General features: G+C 29.7%; 1 protein-coding gene across 5 annotated transcripts; it reads right to left on the reverse strand.

Annotated features, from left to right (window-relative positions):
• Nucleotides 1-970: 970 nt before the first annotated feature.
• Nucleotides 971-18453, reverse strand: LOC106682065 (protein ref(2)P). Of its 5 annotated transcripts, XM_014422712.2 has the most exons (10): nt 18296-18453; nt 17429-17638; nt 14530-14640; nt 13074-13246; nt 12591-12993; nt 10772-10851; nt 6905-7460; nt 5020-5289; nt 3204-3294; nt 971-1922 (listed from the first exon to the last, which is right to left on the reverse strand). In XM_014422712.2, exons 1-10 carry the CDS (start codon nt 18378-18380, stop codon nt 1880-1882), a joined length of 2022 nt encoding a protein of 673 aa, XP_014278198.1. In that variant the 5' UTR covers nt 18381-18453; the 3' UTR covers nt 971-1879. The 5 variants fall into 5 exon arrangements, with proteins under 5 accessions (XP_014278198.1, XP_014278197.1, XP_014278199.1 ...); XM_014422711.3 differs by lacking the exon at nt 3204-3294; XM_014422713.3 differs by lacking the exon at nt 3204-3294 and having other exon boundaries at nt 17429-17611; nt 18296-18451.

Raw genomic sequence — 18453 nt, forward strand, 5'->3', positions numbered from 1 at the left:
TTTTGGCTCCTGGGGTGCTTTGGCAAGAACCCTTGGGCATGTGGCCAATATTTTTTGACCTAGCATCACTAACAAAAGTTTAACTGAAATTATCTCATGTGAAAGTGATCCCATATCCTTGGGCTTCAGTTGTAAGTCAAAAGCCCCCTCCAAACCATGTATGTCGAGTCTTAGTGAGACATTTTTTTTTAAATTTAGTAATTAACCAGGAATGTATGAGTTTTTGTTTCAGAATAGTTATTTATAACATACTTTTCCTTATTTGATCTGTTTTGTGTGTTATGACAGTATAGACGAATTTTCAATGAAAATATAAATACTTTCTATGAGGTAAGCTAGTCTATCTCACTTCGACCCTCCTCCTTTCAACTAGAATTAGAATGAACCCAACTACGCTGTTTCCACTAGGAATTTCTCCTTCCCAAGATAGTGTGTAACAAAGCGCATTTTTACCAAGGTATTTGTTGAGATACTAAGCTTATTTCTCATAAGACCATTTAGTGTCAAGATATAACCCAAAATTTGATCTCTCCCTTGTCCATGAAAGTATTTTTAAAAAAACAACTGAATTTATTATATTCTTTTAATTCCTAATTGATAGTGGCTAAATGAGTAAGGCAAAGGACTCTTGAATACAGTCCTAGACCCAAGATATGGTTTTATTTTACTTCCTGCATGAATACTAAATGAGGGAGCAATACAAAGAGAGGAAACAAAAAATTTAGTTGAGTAGAAGGTAACAATAATTAAAACTATTCAAGTTATCTAGTTATGAACATTAAAAAATAAAGTAGCAAAGAATTATACTGAACCACAATCATTCTTTTTCACAAGAATAGATTAGAATTAAATAATATTGTAATATATTAAAAGAAAAGGTTTGTTGTGGAAGTGAAGGAAGACACTTAAGATTTTTTTAAATGATTTCTGAGGTGTGAGGATCAAATGATAAAATGATTGAAAAAAAAAATCAATTTTTTTTTTCCATTTATTAATGTCCATAAAGTAAAACACAAGTACTACTTCCATTGAAAATTGGATTGAAGACTTTTCATAAAACAATACTTTCCCTTAAATGTTTTACATACAGCTACATGAAAGTAAGAATAAGGTTTTTTAGAACATTTATTATGTCTAATAAGAAATTACATTTGATTAAATTATCTATCAATATTCCAATTGATAATAAGTGGTATTTTAAAAACTAGTTTTTAAACTATATTAATGCTAGAAAATAACATGATTAACACATGGTAAGATACCAGTATATAATATATTTATACCATACTGAATATGGTCGACAGTAGTATATACCTATACCATAAAGAATATAACAAAATACTAAAGGTTATGTAAGACTTTTACTACAATAGTCACTAAAACAAAAAAAAAAAACTTTATCAAAAAATAAAAACTAAACCACCCAAAAATAACTTGGAACACAGCCAAACACAGCATCAAATTGCACTAGATAGTAATAAACAACTTGAATATTGCAAATCCAACACAGTATCAACCTATACTGTAATTATACAAATTGAATTACATATATTTTTAATTAGCCAAAAATATTTAAGGAACATAGAAACATTGAGGCCTAATAACACAGAATACATTGCCTATCAATATGTATATAAACTCAATTCCCACAATTATTATATAAACTATAAAGTAAAAATATAAAAAGGCATTTGCCTTGAATACAATGAACAATTATTTACTGAATAAAACATTTATTTTGTAATAATATTAAATCAGGCATAACTAACGAAGAAGATTAGTAGATGGTTTTGGCTTTGGTATAGGAGAGAGAAAATTCAACATTTCCTGTATATTGCCATTTTTGTTTTCGATAAGTTGGCGCAGCCATTCTTCATCTTTAAACCCAAGCTGCACCATGATCTTTAATGCTTCTTCTGTACCTGGAATTATAAAACAGAAAGAATAAATTATTTGGTATTACATCCATTCATCAATTTTTATTAGAGATTAACAATGAAATATAATATGTTATGGTTACTGTATCCTTGACATTAGTTCATTATAATAGAACTTAATTAATAAATTATATACATTGAAAATAAAGTGATTAAAATTGGTATTGGTTGATATAAGACATCACAATCTCTCAAGTGGAGATCATAATACCAAAAGTAATAGAAGCTAAGGCTTTCCAGGCCACCCACCCATCCTCTAAGACAGAGAATTGGTTCCGGTATTATCTTACCTTAGAAACATTTTATTAAAAATGGGAAGAGGATAAAAAAAAAAAATTAAAAAAATCTACCTAGATTAGGTTCGAAGTCTTGGAGAGCAGATGGTCTGAGAAGGCTTCCCTTCTACTATTTTTGGTATTATGATCTTGTTCATAAATTTTAAAACATTTTTTATGAAACAAAACAATGACAAATCCCAAAAAAATACATCCATGTTATGAATTTAAGAAATTAACTAATAAAAATAATAAATTATTTTAGTTCTTAACAATAAATATGAAAAAATTTCTAGCAATGATAGACTATGATGCTGAATTATATGGAATCCACTTGCTAAAGTAAGCTTATTTTTTTTTTTTAATACTAGAAGTTTAATAATTATTTTTTTTAAAGATGTATAAAGTTATGATTGTGTCTCTAAATATGGAATAAGTACTTAATAATTGAATTCTCTGTGTTGTTAATAATAAAATTTCACCTTTCCTTGGCTTATGTCTACTAAGGTGCTAGTTTGGCAGCAACCACTCATCAAAAAATATCACCTCAATTCTTTGGATTATTTTTTTCTGGAAGAAATAATCCATCTTCTAACTTACTTTGTTTACTTCATCATTTGAACAACATTTCAGGCAATTTTCCCATGATCAAATTCATTGTCCTTAATTATTTAATGGTCATGTCATAAAAAATGTTTATATTCAAACTCTAGAATACAAAATTTGAAACAATTTTTTTTATTTTGTCTTAATATTAAGTATTTTCATTTTATTTTCACTTAATTAGCATAATTTTTTTAGGTTAATCAATCCTCTTTGCCCTGCAGTGCAGTGAAGTAATGCAGAGAGGAATTTATTTATTTTAAAAAGCAGATAAAATAAACACTAGGTTAAGATAAATTAAATTCATGGTTAAGATGTAGTCAACATATTACAAGGTAGTAGGTTTGGAAGTAAGGTAAGGATTAAAGGATCAAAGGAATAGGATTACCTAAAAGGGCAGGTTGGAATATGAGGAACAAGCCCAATGCCTAAGGATGAAGGATTAGAGGATGCTTCTGATGCACAACTTGTATAGGGACCTGTAAATTTATATTCTTTTATATTTCAATTAATTCTGTAATCAAGAAATTGGTTGGGGTGAAAGAGGGAAGAATGAGTGCAAAGAAAGACACGCATAACTGTAATACCTCTATTATTATGTTGTAGCATTGGGGCCCAAGTTAAGCAAAACAAAATACAAGCAAAGAAGTAAAAAAGCAATCCTAGTTTTTAAGTTTAATTTCTTAGGCCTGATGAAAGTTAGTTGTTAACTTTCATCAAAAAAATCAACAAATATTAAACAAAGTGTTACACTAACTGCATTTGGCTTCTTGACAACTCCACTCAACCAACTTCTTGATAACATGAATGGTACAATAATTAATTCTATAAGTTTACTAAATATAAAATTATAATAGTTGAGATGATAAAGAAGAGCACTGAATACTATCAAAGTCTTTATTTAGATGTTTATTTCAATGTTTAGAGAGTAGGATGATTTTCCAAAAAATTAATGATAAAAAAAAATATATATAAAGAACTATAAAACAAATAGGGTAAGGGGGACAGATATGGGAACACTACACCGATATCATTAATAAAATAGGCTCCTGAAATAGTAATTGACAATATTATCAAAGATAAAAAGAAATAGAACATAAGTAAACATTAGCTAATGCCAAACAGACCAGAAAGGTACATGGTTCAGTACATAATAAACAATCCAATAATCAACTTTTCCCAGTCTGAAAAGGGTAATTAACTACAAAACTTTTGAGCGATATATAAAATGTTCGTGAAAATTAATAATTGGAAATATGTTTTAGTTATAGTTTTGCAAATTAAATGTCAAAATTTCAAGTAGAAATTGAACAAAAATGATAAGAAAAACAACAGAGTATCCAAATTAAGCATAATAATAAAAATAAAAAATAAAGAAAACAAAATTTGGCTACATTTCAAATCTTACCAAAAAATTGTGTAATTATTTTTAAAATAGGTGCCTGAAGAAGAATGGACCGTCCAAAACGTCAGCATTATTAGTTGATTGATGTAAAATTAATAAAATAAAGAATTTAAAATAGAAGGCTATTAAATTCCCGAACTGAATATTAAAAGCAGTTATTAAGTCAACTTTTAAATAAGTAAACTGCTTGGGATGAAATCAGTTGACCTCGAGGGGTTAAAGGTGTGTAACTCAATTGTAATGTGTGTGTTTCAATAGATGTCATTACTTCTCAAGCCTTAATTGGTAAGTAATTCAAATTCAATTTTTTTTTCTTATGTTATGAATGTGGAAAATGTCGTATTTATCCATTAAAACTAGGGTAAAATAAAAACTAATGATTCAAAAATGCAATTTGAATTATAGTTACCATTCAGTAGGGGGCTAAAACTCAAAACAATGTCAAATCCTTTTCAATAAGAATGACTTTTACATTCGAAAAATTTAATGTTTATTTAATTTGATTAGTTGAATTTTCAGTATCATAAACAAATGTGTTTTAACCAGGTTGATACTAAAAATAATGGAATAACATAGACAATTTTAATAGTGCTAATGCAGAGATTTTGGAATAAAATTTATTGTGAAATCAGCACTTGATTATTAATTCATGTAAAGCTCAATGAATGACTGTGTTATATTAAACTGATGAATCATCTATAACTTAAAAGTTTGTTAAATATTTGATATTAAGTAAATGAGTCCCCCTTTTTAATACCTAAGTGTAAAAAGATAAATATATAATCATAGGTCTACTTACTCAATTGTGGAGGTGTAACTAACTGAGGATAAAGTCGCTCAGTTTCCTGTGGAGGGGATGGTACGTATGCAGATGGTTGCTGGGGAGCAAAAGATGGTTGCTGGGGAGCAAAAGATGGTTGCTGGGGAGCAAAAGATGGTTGCTGGGGGGCAAAAGATGGTTGCTGGGGTGCAGGAGATGGTGTCAGGGGAGCAGGAGACGGTGTCAGGGGAGCAGAAGATGGTTGCTGAAGAGCAGGAGATGGTTGAAGTATCATCGATTCTCCCATTCCTGTGGAGATATAGAAACAGTAATTAATTTAGAAGAAAAAAAATGAATTCAAGACTTAGGAAACTCTATTGAACATGTCCATTAAAGTATCAACTTTTTCATGAGTCATTTTACTTTCACTAACCTATATGTAATATATAGAGGTTAGCATTGCAACCTTCAAAAATCAAATTTGAGTTTTCAATGGCAATATACCTTCCTTTTAAGGTCCCAGAGTGGTCATAATAAAAATAATCAGATCTCACAAAATGGTCTTTGTTTTATGTATTTTAACAGCCTAGCTCCAAAACAAAAAGACGTTTGAAACTCAAATTGATTCTAGGTTGATTGAAGGTAGATGAACATCATAACAAGGCAGTAATAATTTTATTTAAACTTTTATATCAATTTAAAATTAAGAGGCCTTTAATATCAACCAAATTTTATTTTTTGGTGTTTCCATGCTCGTTATGACAATGGTCAGATTTTACTTTTTCTCACCTGTACATGAAATATATTAATATGTCGGAGGTAATGTCCACTTTTTACCAAAATGGAGTATACCATGTCCATGGGTAAATTTTGTGGACTATATAATGGAATAGAGCACGTAGGTCAGTGACAATAATTGGCAAAACAATGAAACTGAAAACAACACTTGTGCATTTTCGTTTAAGAAAAAGACGTCATAATTAAGTACCCAGTACCTAACATCATGTAATACATAGGGTATCTACCTCTACACAGCGTAGGGAGATCCAGGAAATTGTAATGGTCTCCCTGAAACCATTGTCTGACAGGAGGTTGAGAGAGTTTACTTAAAGAGATATATAAGGGAAAATGCAGTTTTTCAAAAGAACTAAAACGGACATCACCAGTCCCAATGTCATAAAAGAAATGCAATGACCTAATGTTACTGTTACTTTATGAGCCAGGTGTTTGCCATGAAATTTACAAGAATTGAGCACATATTGATTGAGAAAAAAAACATTTTTTTACTTATTATTGCCAATCTATCTCAATAATATTTTCCCAATAGAACATCCCCATAACTGTTATATTTCATTATTATTACGGTTAATGTGAATTGAAACAGACAACAACATTTCTATAAAACTGTTTTATTAAGAATCATATCAACCAAATTTTCTAAAAATGATATGGGTGCTACTTAGTTTATTGATGTACTAGCTATATAATTTTCATAGTGCACCCTTTATAACTAGCCAAGCAATCTGAAGATGCAGATAAAAATAATCTAAAACTTGTTCTCCAATAAAATTACATTAATTCTTTTACATACAGCACATTTTCATCATTTTTATTTTTTACTCAAATGCTCTTACAGGTTTTCATATGATTAGTAATAATGTGTCATTATAATTTTATTTATTATTGATGAGATATAAATAAAAATATTGAATCCAACTTATTTTCAGATTGGAGGTACTGCAGATCACTGTTGAAATATATAGCAGTAAAAGAAATTATAGTAAACATTATAAATCCAACAGGCTACAAGTAATTTAATTTTTTTTAACAAAAAAATTAAAACATGGAAATGAATACTTATTGAACAATCTAATAATTAAAAAAATATATATAAATTATTATTAATTTCAATCTAAGAATTTACCATCATTAACAATAGTCCATGAACTATCCAAGACTGGAAGTTCCTCTTGATAAGAATGAGCAGAATGTGCAGGAGAAGCCATTTGCTGTGGTTGTGGTGCTGGATTCATAGGAGTCTGAATTGGAGTAGCTACCATGACTGGCACTCCTATGTTTGAAACTGGAACTTGAGCCCCAACAGTTATTTTTGAGGGAGGTTGGACACCGATTGCTGCAGATGGTGTAACTCCAACTGTTACTGGTGGTGGAACTCCAATAGTAGGAGGAAGCTGAAATCCTATAGTTGGAGAAGGCTGAGCACTAACACTTGCAGAAGACTGAGATCCGATCATCGAAGCAGGAGGTGGAACACCAATGGTGGCTGCTGATTGAACTGCAATACTGGCTGATGGCTGAGGTTGAATTCTGTGGGATGAGGCAACTGAAACAGGTGGATCAGTAAAAAGAGGATTTTGGGTCAAACTTGGCTGATTAACAATCGGGGCTGCAGCGATATTGGATGTAGTCTGAGAGGTAGAAGCACCACCGTCTAAACTTGTCTTATTTTCTCCAGAATCCTAAAAATAAAAATCTATCAAAACTTGGTACATAAATTACAACAGAAAAATCATAAATGGTATTCATTGATTATTATAGCATAACAACAATCAGTATTATGAAAATTATTGTGAGCATCATTAGTTTTATAGTAATAAATCATTGAAGAATTAGACTAATATAAAAAAGTTATGGTATTGTGTATATGTAACAGTATGTCAGCTTATTCTGAAGTAAAAGTAAGTCAATTCATCTCCAACTGCGAAGGCAAAAATTTTCACTCATTTTGGTATACACGAACTAGCTAAATTTCCTATTCCAGTTGTGTCATAAAATTTATAAACCAATTCTACAAAATAATTTCTGGGAAAATTAAAATCATTACTAAGAATAATATGTAACCTTTAGAAAATAGTGAGCACCATTATTTTGAGGATTATAAACAATAATCAACACTTTTTGAGATCACTAAATCAGGAATATATATAATATATATTTATTATAATTATTATTAGCGTGAGAGACCGTGGAGACCCAAGGTCTCGCGCGATGTACTTGTGAAATGCATCGCACATTTCATGACGTGGTTTTCATAGGGTGGGTTTGTCACACCCACGTCTATTTTTGTGAGTGCCACCCATTGGCACAAATGCCCGGGAGAGATTGGGAGTGAGTATTGTATAATTATATGCTTGAAAAAAAATCCCAGATTGGGCAAGGGACTCGAACTCGCAACCTTTGGGTTGGTAGACAGGCGTGTTACCATGCTGCTACCGTCACCCCCATTTTATCTGCAATAATATGTATTAACTCTGATAAAATTTAAATCGCTTTATGACATATTTTTTCCTGAAATTAAGATAACTAGTATAACCTTTAGACTAACAACAAAGTTTGAACTCGATTTTGAAGAAAAATATAATTTTATTTTTCTGTTTGGTTGGAAATGTTGGTAAATCACAGTATTTTAATGTGCTTAACAAATTTTTAACGCACTTTGTCCAACTTGGGCATTATTCAGATTAAAATTTATTAAATGACAAATAAATTTTTAGTCATTATTGTTTATCACACCAAATAATTTATTACTAGCTATTTTCATTAGTTTATACAAGCAGTTAGATTATATATGCCTATTTCATACATGATGAGTATATGAACAAGTATATCTGACTGACTGGATAACATTGCAGCAAAAAAATATCTTTACAAACATAATTAAATTTAATGACAATGCAGGTAGTAGTAAGACATTTTTTAAAGTTATTATCTCTGAAAATACAAAATTACCAAGTAAATAAAATTAACAAAAGTATCGAAGGGAACTTCTTAACCGATGTTCTAAAACTTAAGAAAAAAAAAATTATATCAATGTTATTTGATATCATGATGCAAGATGAAACGGAAGTACTGAGGAGACGATGCTGGTCAATTCTAGCAGGAAAATTTTTATATTGTAATAAGAGAGTAGGAAGTAAGAGAAGATTAACACTCCCGACAGTAGTGGTACAATTGAGTCATCTCATGTTACTAATAAAATAGTAATACATTATTTCATTTCCAGAAATTTCACTTCTATAGGCCAATCCCAAGGCAAGACTGCCACAATTTTTTTCCTTTATAAATGACTCACTTGCAATGTATATTTGACTGTAATTTCTAGATTCATCTCCTTTAATAAATGTTCTATGAAGTTAACCAAATAGCGTTAGCGAATCCGCTTCCATGGGTATGAAGTTTTAACAATAAGTAGAAATATAAAAATAAACTAGGTCAACCATACCACTTAGCCAGTGACACACAACCACCAAAGAGGTGCACGATGGGAGCTCAAGACTACTACCATATCTCCTACACCACTTAGCTACTGACACACAACCACCAAAGAGGTGCACGATGGGGGGCTCAAGACTACTACCATATCTCCTATACCACTTAGCTAGTGAAACACAACCACGATTAATTTTCTTTACCTTTGATTAAAATTATCTTGCTATTATTAAATTAGTATTATTAATATGATGTTTTGTATATTTCTTTCTCTATGTTCTAATAATTTCAATTTTTCATTATTTTCATATAATTTCCAGTCTGATTTTCATATTTTTTTAATCATCCTTTATATTTTATTTATATTATTATTAATAGTTATTTATATTATTATAAACAGTTTAACATATTTTTTATTTTAAGTAATGAAAACATTATAGATTACTCAGTACTTATTCATCAAATTTCAATAATGATATAACTAAATTTATTGGCCATTGTTAATGATGGAATAATAAATTTAACATTCACTTCATTTAATTAAAAACGGGAAATACATATTGTTGGTTTGGTCATAAAAGTGATAAATCAATCTATTTTTATAATTATTTCTCCCTACAACAGTCCATCACTATTATTTCAATCCCTATTATAGGTCACAAAATTATAAATCAAGAATAAAATATTTATTCATTATTTGCATGTAACAAATCAACAAAATAAAGTTTCATATGTGAGAAAAGAGTAAAATCCATGTGGAGCATGTTGTTGGATTAAATTCTTTTCAAGAGCTATTGAGTCTTGTCGGTTCTTGACTTTTCACGATGAGGCTATTTATACAGCAGTACTATGTAATTATTTCTGATGTGAAAGCTTTATCTCCAAATTAATTTTTTTGTTCCATTTCAAGTTTCTTCCAAAACTATTTAATTTTACATTATTACTTAGGTCTAAGTGAAGATTCAAGCATATCTTTTTTTATTGACAATACTGAACCATCTATCAAGAGCTTCAGTGCCTTTAAATATGGTTTCCTTCTAATATTAATTTATGGATCATGTTTGCTGTGGACTCTTAAACCTTACTTATAAGTTTAGAGACATGGATAACATCTTTGCATCTTTTTAGTTTTTTATGTTTAAATATACAAGATGATAGAAAAGAAATCAAATCTTCTGAATACCAGAACAGAACATTTGAGAAACACCAAAATAACTTTGACATGACTAGCAAATTCATATTCTAAAAATTAAGTGAACCAATTGATACATAAATATAAAGTAATAGAAATAAATGTAACTGTATACATGCAAATGAATTTTGTTTGGAATAACTTGAAAGCGTAATTTGATTTGAAATGAATTTAACAATCTACCAATCAATAATTTCTATTCCATAATTAAGAATTAAACTAATAATATATTAAATAAAAACACCAACAAGTTATTTCACAGATATATAATTCATATTTAATATTCATTTTTTTCATGTTTTTTTTTCCCCCACTACACAATACTTGATATACCTCTAAAATAATGATTTTAATTTAATAATGGCATACATTTTCACTATGAGTCGGCTGAGGGTGTTTCTGAGGATTCTCCTCCTTCACTGGATCTTCTTCAACAACAATATCGATTCCTAAAATATAAAAAACATATATCAGATTAATAGTATAAGTAATAAATAAATATAGGATAAACAAAAAAAATATATAGGATAGACATAACATATTAAGAATTCAATGATGAAATTTCATTCAAAAATAGAATAATTATAATCTAAAACAAAAAATTGATACCTTCTTTAATTTAATTGACGTATTCTAAGATAATTACTCCTAATAAGGAAGTTTTCAGAGCAAGGATTTAAGCCATAGATAGGCACCAGAATGCTTTAAGGGCCTTAGGGTAATTAAAATTGATTGAGGATGTGCATGTCAGAGAATTAAGAAAAAGTTCCATGTATTTAAGTAAAATCATTAATTCTTATGAAAGCTAAAATAAATAAATCAGTATCAATTTTTACATCCAAAGCAATATCCGAGGATAGAAATTTACACAAAAAATACTAATAATAACAATCATTTTAAGTTGGAAGTTGGTCCAACAGCAGTTGTTAGTCTATATGCATATCCAAGTTTAAATGGAAAAAGAATTTCATACATAGGCAATCTGTATTCATACAACCCATGAAGGGTCAAGGTTTCAGAGATTTGTAAGGAAATACTGCTTCTTGAACAACAGTTGTATAAGGTGATTTGTTCAAGATCAGACTCAACCGCAAGATTTTTCCTAGCCACATTATAGAGGCTGGGACGCCCAAACCAAAAGAGTTCACTCATGGCTACAGTAACAGAATAAATAATTATCTGCCACAACCTGATTCAAACCTGGGTCCTGGGAATTAGTTGCACAGCACCTTATGCACTGAGTTATCCCACTCCTGATACAAAGACAATACAGTTGTGCACTTAACAATGTAATTTTATTTTAACCCCCTCCATCTGCCCCAAGAACCAAGGGTCTCATAGAATGGTAAGTACCATGGGGGTACAATTTCTTTCACTTTCAACCTCACAGCAATGAATACGAAGTTAAAAGATAGGTACTTCCTTATATTTTGAATTGTTGATAAAAACATAGGATTGAAGCAGATTGCAGCCAAGAAAGTTGAGGCGTCACCTTAGCAATCTCAAATCTACAGCAATGCTATTTTGAATTAGGTCTCAGAAGGCTGAATTTTATTTCATAGTGGACCCAGAGAATGAAATTGCTGCCTGTAGAATAACCCCTGCTCCTCCCCTCCCCTTTTGTCAGAAATGACAAGGTAGGGGATAAAAAAAACAACAACATGGAATTTAAAGTTCACTTAATACAAATATGATTGTAGTTTCCTCTCATGTCACAAAAACTTGGTTTAATGGACTTGGTATTTTTTATTTTCCATGGTTCAATTGTGAAAAAATTGACTTATTTTTTCAATTATTTAAAATTGTATTAGAATTTTTTTTTTTATAGAATAAATTATTATTTTGGGAATTTTCAAGCATTTCACTTTCAATATTTTTTGAATTATTCAAAACCTATTTTGGAGCTAATGCTACTGAAATGGATGGTTTAACTAACATTTTATAACTCATTACAGAGACATTCGACAAGCTCTTTTGGGGGTATTCTTGAGATTCTGATTACAACAAAAATCAATCTTAGACCTCATTTTTGGATTTTAAAATATATAAAAAAGAAAAAATTAAAAGTCTTAACTTTGCAGAAAGAACTAAGCTGACCACAAACTATTCAACCAATGGAATGGATGTGCAATTATAACAGTTTTGAGATAAATCAAAGTTTGTATAAGCCAAAATAAATTGTACATACCCAAGGGATCTAAGAAAGAATTCAACCCATTCGTCAATATGTTAACAAACTTTTTCTGCTCTTCAAAGATTGGACAACCATCAGTACTTGATGAAGCCCGAGGTTGAGAATTTTCTGGTTGAGTATCATTAGAAGCAGCATTAGTATCACCACCAGATGAACCACGCATCTTTTCAAGTTGACTATACACTAGATTGTGAAGAAAATTTTGCATATCGCTGTGAGGGCAGAATTTCGTTTTATGTTGCTTTCTATTATCGTTCATTCCACTTCTGTTCCCACCAGAATAATCGCCTTTAGCCTTTTTATCACCCATGTGATCTGTAGTCTGATGCAGTAAACGTTCCAAATGCTTACCCATTTTAGCAATATCTCTAGCGAATCTCCTTCCAAATGGCATTTCCTATAAAAAAAAATCCTTGAACTAAGTATATTAACACTAATGTTTGATTACCCAAATATAATATGAGCTTTAAAACTTACTGAGGATAATGGTAGAGGGATTCTTAACATCGGGTGATCAGGATGCATTTGTGATCTCTCACAATCAGGGCATAGGTCATAATCATAACAAACCAGGCATTTGTATCTAAAGCCGTGCAAAGGATGCTCACAACCATCGCAGATTACATCAGGATGTACTGGACCTTCCTTTCCTATAGGTAATAAAAATATTAAGTTCATTTAAATAAAGAGAATTAAATATTTTTTAAGATTGTGTTTTCAAATCTCAAATTTGATTTGTATTTTGCTTTAAGTAACCTTAATAGATAGAAAGTTCTAGTAAGCAGTTCTTGTAGAATGAAATCATATTTGAGTGGGTAGAATGGAATACAAATATTAAAGGAGACTTTAAAGACTTGATGAAGATTAATAGAGATTCTTAACACAAGAACTGTCAAAAAACATCTTTTGGATGTGTAATCATAGCTGAGACTGCCAATAAGTCATTAGTTATTCCCTTGGAAAATGTTGATTACAAAATATTGACCATTAATAAAAAAAAAAAAATAGACCCCAAAGAAAATGACTTCACACTGACAGAGCTGCTTCTTATACAGTTTTGAAAAAATTTAAACGTAAAAGTACAATTTTATAAATAGTACAATTAATACAAACACAGTATCCAATGTATTACAAGGGTAATGTATGATAATTACTTTTCTTCTATTATTATTATTATGATTATTGAATAAAATATTATTTTAACTTTTACTAGAGGGGTAAACCCCTCCTCCCCCCATGCCTCATGGCAAGCTAACCCTATTTTACAAATTATGCAGCTGTTTATTTAATTGTACTACTCATCATTCTAATTACATAAGTGTAATTTACGTGTATTCTGTAGTTCAGACTGAATTAATTTTTTTCAATATAGGATAAGCAGGAAAAGAAATACATTTTGAGTCTTCAGAACAGCATTTTAATTTGTACTTCAATTTACAATAAAATATTATATTATGATCACTAAAAACATTATAATATAGTTGATGAGAATATGCTTCCAGTAAAAAGATACCTACAGCTCAGGAACAATAGATTACTTTGAATACTGGAGTAAAGAAAGGGACTGATTCTTCACCAATATCATTTAGAAAGAACACACATAACATCTAACTGTCATGTTCCCTCAATCAAGTTTACGATAAATATCAATTTCTATATGAACAGAAGGAGACTAATAATGGAAAGAATGGAATTACAACAATGATAACTAAACAAGTTTATATTAATGAGATTAATAACATGAACAGCCTTTTGTATAACGTTACATCACTGATAAAGTCAGAGAGACTCTACTGAATCTGGTCATAGGCTCTAATTAGCCAACAGTCTCTGATAAAATAATTCATGTGCTGCCTGCAAGATATGACTTGGTTCTTATATGTTATTAAGAGAGTGGTTTTCAAAACAAAACAATACAATTGGAATGACTTACCCTGTGGGGTTGCATTAACATAAATTTTTTTGAAATCCTGGGATTCCATTTCCTTCAATGCAATAACCAATTCATCATCTGTACATATCCTTATGTTATCCCCTTCACTGTCTGAAAAAAACAATAAGTACTTATACTGAAGTTAAAGGAACATTTAGAATAATTATTTTAAGACAAATTGCGGCACATTTAAAAGAGCACTCAAAGGTCTAATATCTCAATTATAAATACACGAATATAAGAAATTAGAAGATTCAAACTTTTATATTTAGATTTTACAATCATACTATCTCAACAAAATGGATATCAAATCAAGATAGGTTAGCAGGGCCAGATTTGCCTAGTAGACCTTTACATTAATATACATATATATATATATATTATATATTTGTTTATATGCATGATTTAAGAAAAATATTATAGAGTGATGTTATGCAATAAAATTTAAATTGTCAGCATAAAGATTATTTTCAAATTCCCTACCCCTCCTAATATTTTATGATGATAGGGCGGCAAAAACTTTTTAAATCTGATTATGTAGGTCAGCCCTAACACAAGGTAATAAAATTATTAATTCTAAAGACTAATTAGTTATGACCATTGTGGAATCGTAGTTTGTACATGTATGAGCATTATTTTGATTTGTTTTCTTTGGAATCATTTAAGTATTTCTGTATGTATCCACATACTAAGGACCATAAAACCTTTTCAAGTAAGAACATGGGATTAGAACTCCAGAATAACAAATACCTAAACCTAGTATGCAGAAATTGTTAAGGACCCAGCTTCATCAATGTATTAATTTTTTAGAATTTGATGCACCAATTATGAGTACTGACTTCTGCCCTTTATCACAAAGCAAGGTAACTTCATAATGTTATCAGTTGTTAGATTGTCATTAAATTGTTAGGATTCATTTTAATTTTTAATAAAATAATTGCAACTGTTATCTGTTAGATCTCTCCTGAAAGAACCTTCTAATACTTTCGCTATCTCTAAAGAGTGAGAAAACAATAGCTGTGGTTGAACTTAGGCAATTATAATAATTATTAGTTTTGGGTCATTTTGAATGTTTTAAGTAGACCGATGCCATTTATATCCACTTGCATAAGAGCAAAAGTAGTAATAATAATTAGTAGTAAGGTTAATTAGTAAATAGATAACAGGATGATTATTAGTAACCTCTCAAAGGTTGCTTGTCACTGAAGGTCACCCATTTGACATCTATTTGAAAATACACACTTTTCTTGGGATAAAAATTAATAAATCGTATTAAAGAAAAATAAGTGCTTAAAAACAGTCAATGAAATAGATGATCAATTGGAAGGTGATCATAGAAAAAAATTCAATACAAAAGATGGAGTAGTGAGGTAAAAGAGAGTTATCATATATTATCTAAGATGAGTGAGGGATAGGATTTTATGGGTGCATTCAAACATATGAAATTGCAGTCTTGAGCAATTTTAATCAGGTAGCAGCAGGTCTATCTGGATTTTATAGTTATACTATTTTTAGTTTTGATAAAAAACATTAAGAGAAAATTTTAACATATTGACTGCCAGAGCCCTGGTATATAGGGTTGTATGCAAGTACAGTTCATATTTTTTAACCTTCAAAGAACTACAATTATTTCATGAAGAACATTTAATTATTTTTTATCTTTGATATATTTATACTAAGATATAATTGAAGTGCTCTCTCTGTGAAAACAGAACAATTTTTCATTCTAAAAAGCTTCTGTCTAACCTAGTTTGACAGATGCTACCAATGAAAACAGCAATGAATCAGTCTTTAATACTTAATGAAGTATTTTTTGCAAGTGCTGGAGAAGTTTCATGAAATGTCTGTTTTTTATCACCTACTATGATTTTAAGATCCAAATGGAATAATGCTGAATGAATGCTACGATTATCCAAAATGAATAATTTTGATCCTTCTTGAAAATATGATAATGTAGAAAACAAAAAAAAAGATATATTGTAGATTCTTCAGATTTCTTTAAATATGTATAATATGAAATGTTTAATTAAAAATATTTGTTTAATAAAAACTTAAAGTTAAATATTAGTTATACCGGATTCACAGTTTTATAAATTTATTCTATTTAATGACAAACCAATTTTCCTAAACGTCGCTTATATGACAGCCCCAGCACATAATAGGTAATCAGATATTTTTTCATTATGTGCCAGGCATTAGTATACATTAAAGACATTAATTGTCCCTAACATAGTGATTTTTACTTAGTTGACTCATACAAGATTTCTTGATGCATTTTATGTTATTCCAAAAACCCGCAGATAAAATACATATCAAAATTACAAAAAAAAATCTATGTTTGATCCAGTATAGAGAATAAATAGCCTGATATTGTGAGTTTAATCATTTGACAGATTTATCCACACAAGTTGTTTATATTTATTTAGTTGATAGATGTAGATAAATGAAAAGTGAATTTAATCAAACCCTAGTACATCACAAGTTTACTAATCAGTCATTCAATAATGAGTTGAATTTTGGCCAAAATATAAAAATTTAACACAATATTCATCAGGACATGAAATTTGAAATAAATAGAAATAACAATCTTTGATGACAAAAAATATCATAATTGGAATAACAATCAACTACAATTCAGACTTATATGTTAAAAAAATGTGATTTTAATAATGTATCAGTGGATTGTAAACAAAAAAAAAATGAGTCTCTACTCTTTAAAGTGGCATTCAGATAAGATAATGTATAAAAATAGCTCAAGGGAAAAACATAAGTTACATTGTTTGAAAATAAAAGTATAATTACATCAGAAAATAACAATTTAAGACTTTATTGAAACAAATCAATCACTACAACATTTAGCTAACAAAATAAGTTATAATTTTGTAATTATAATATTTACCTTTCCAAGATATTGTGAAAGCAACATCTTTAAGAGTTGGGAAAATGGCCAGAATTTTCTGTTTCAGATAAAAGTAATTGTGGCAAATATCTTTGTCAATAGTTATCCTTCTGATTTCTGGCTCATACCCAGCGGCACAAAGGAATATTTTATAATGTACGCTGTCAGGATTCATTTTTCCACCTTTACCAGAAGAAAAAAAATCCGTCACTGTAAAATAATGAATAAAGAACTTAACACAACTAATTGGAAAATGGATGTAACAACTGTTCAAGTTGTGTGGTGCAATCTTGAAACAGTAACAATTTTTTTTGTTACGACAGCAATAATGTTTATAAATTATTCATTATAAGATCGTTTGGGAGATCCTTTTATGTTATAAGAATGAGATAAAAATAAAATTACATACCGAACAATCCTCAAATTGGCAACAAGTACGCAAATAAAGAACCTTTGACACTAACGAAGCTGCAGAGAGATAGGTAAAACGACAACTGGTTCCTCGACGCTATCGAACAGCAGCTTATAAAGATGCAATGAGTCAGTGGATTCGAATGGCCTGGAAGGTGGCTAGCTTCTCAATTTTACATTCTCATCCAAGCCACGCTTGGAAATGTTTCACCACGATGGGACTGCTTATGTTTTAAATTCGTTCATAACGTGATACAATGCAAAATTTTGGATTTCATCAGCTGTATGGTGGAAATTTTGATAGTTTTTCACATTTATCATTACCAGAAAATTCATTTTCATAACATGTGTCTGAATTTAAGTCACTTCTTTTGATTAATAAACCTAATTTAATTGAACTAATGGTTTTATAATTTAATTTACAGATTTAAGGTATAGATTTGATTTGATTTTTACCAAAATTCCCAATGGATTTGTCCTGTCTTGATATCCGAAATGGACTTCGGGACTTGTTCATTATTTTCACAGAACTTTGATGCATTGTGAAAATGGTAAAATTACTAAAAATTTCGCTTAACTGTCAAAGTTTAATTTATTTTAACCTATCGATACAT

The sequence above is a fragment of the Halyomorpha halys genome, unplaced genomic scaffold, assembly GCF_000696795.3.
Source record: "Halyomorpha halys isolate HHAL.00 unplaced genomic scaffold, Hhal_1.1 Scaffold387.1, whole genome shotgun sequence".
Classification (NCBI taxonomy): domain Eukaryota; kingdom Metazoa; phylum Arthropoda; class Insecta; order Hemiptera; family Pentatomidae; genus Halyomorpha; species Halyomorpha halys.

Excerpts from the sequence above, each read along its gene's own strand:
- LOC106682065 (XM_014422711.3), bottom strand. The coding sequence starts at position 18,380 with ATGCATCAAAGTTCTGTGAAAATAATGAACAAGTCCCGAAGTCCATTT. Across the intron at positions 7,461-10,771 it reads AGCCGACTCATAGTGAAAAT|GATTCTGGAGAAAATAAGAC; the intron begins GTATGCCATTAT and ends TTTTATTTTTAG. Across the intron at positions 5,290-6,904 it reads ATGGACTATTGTTAATGATG|GAATGGGAGAATCGATGATA; the intron begins GTAAATTCTTAG and ends ATATCTCCACAG.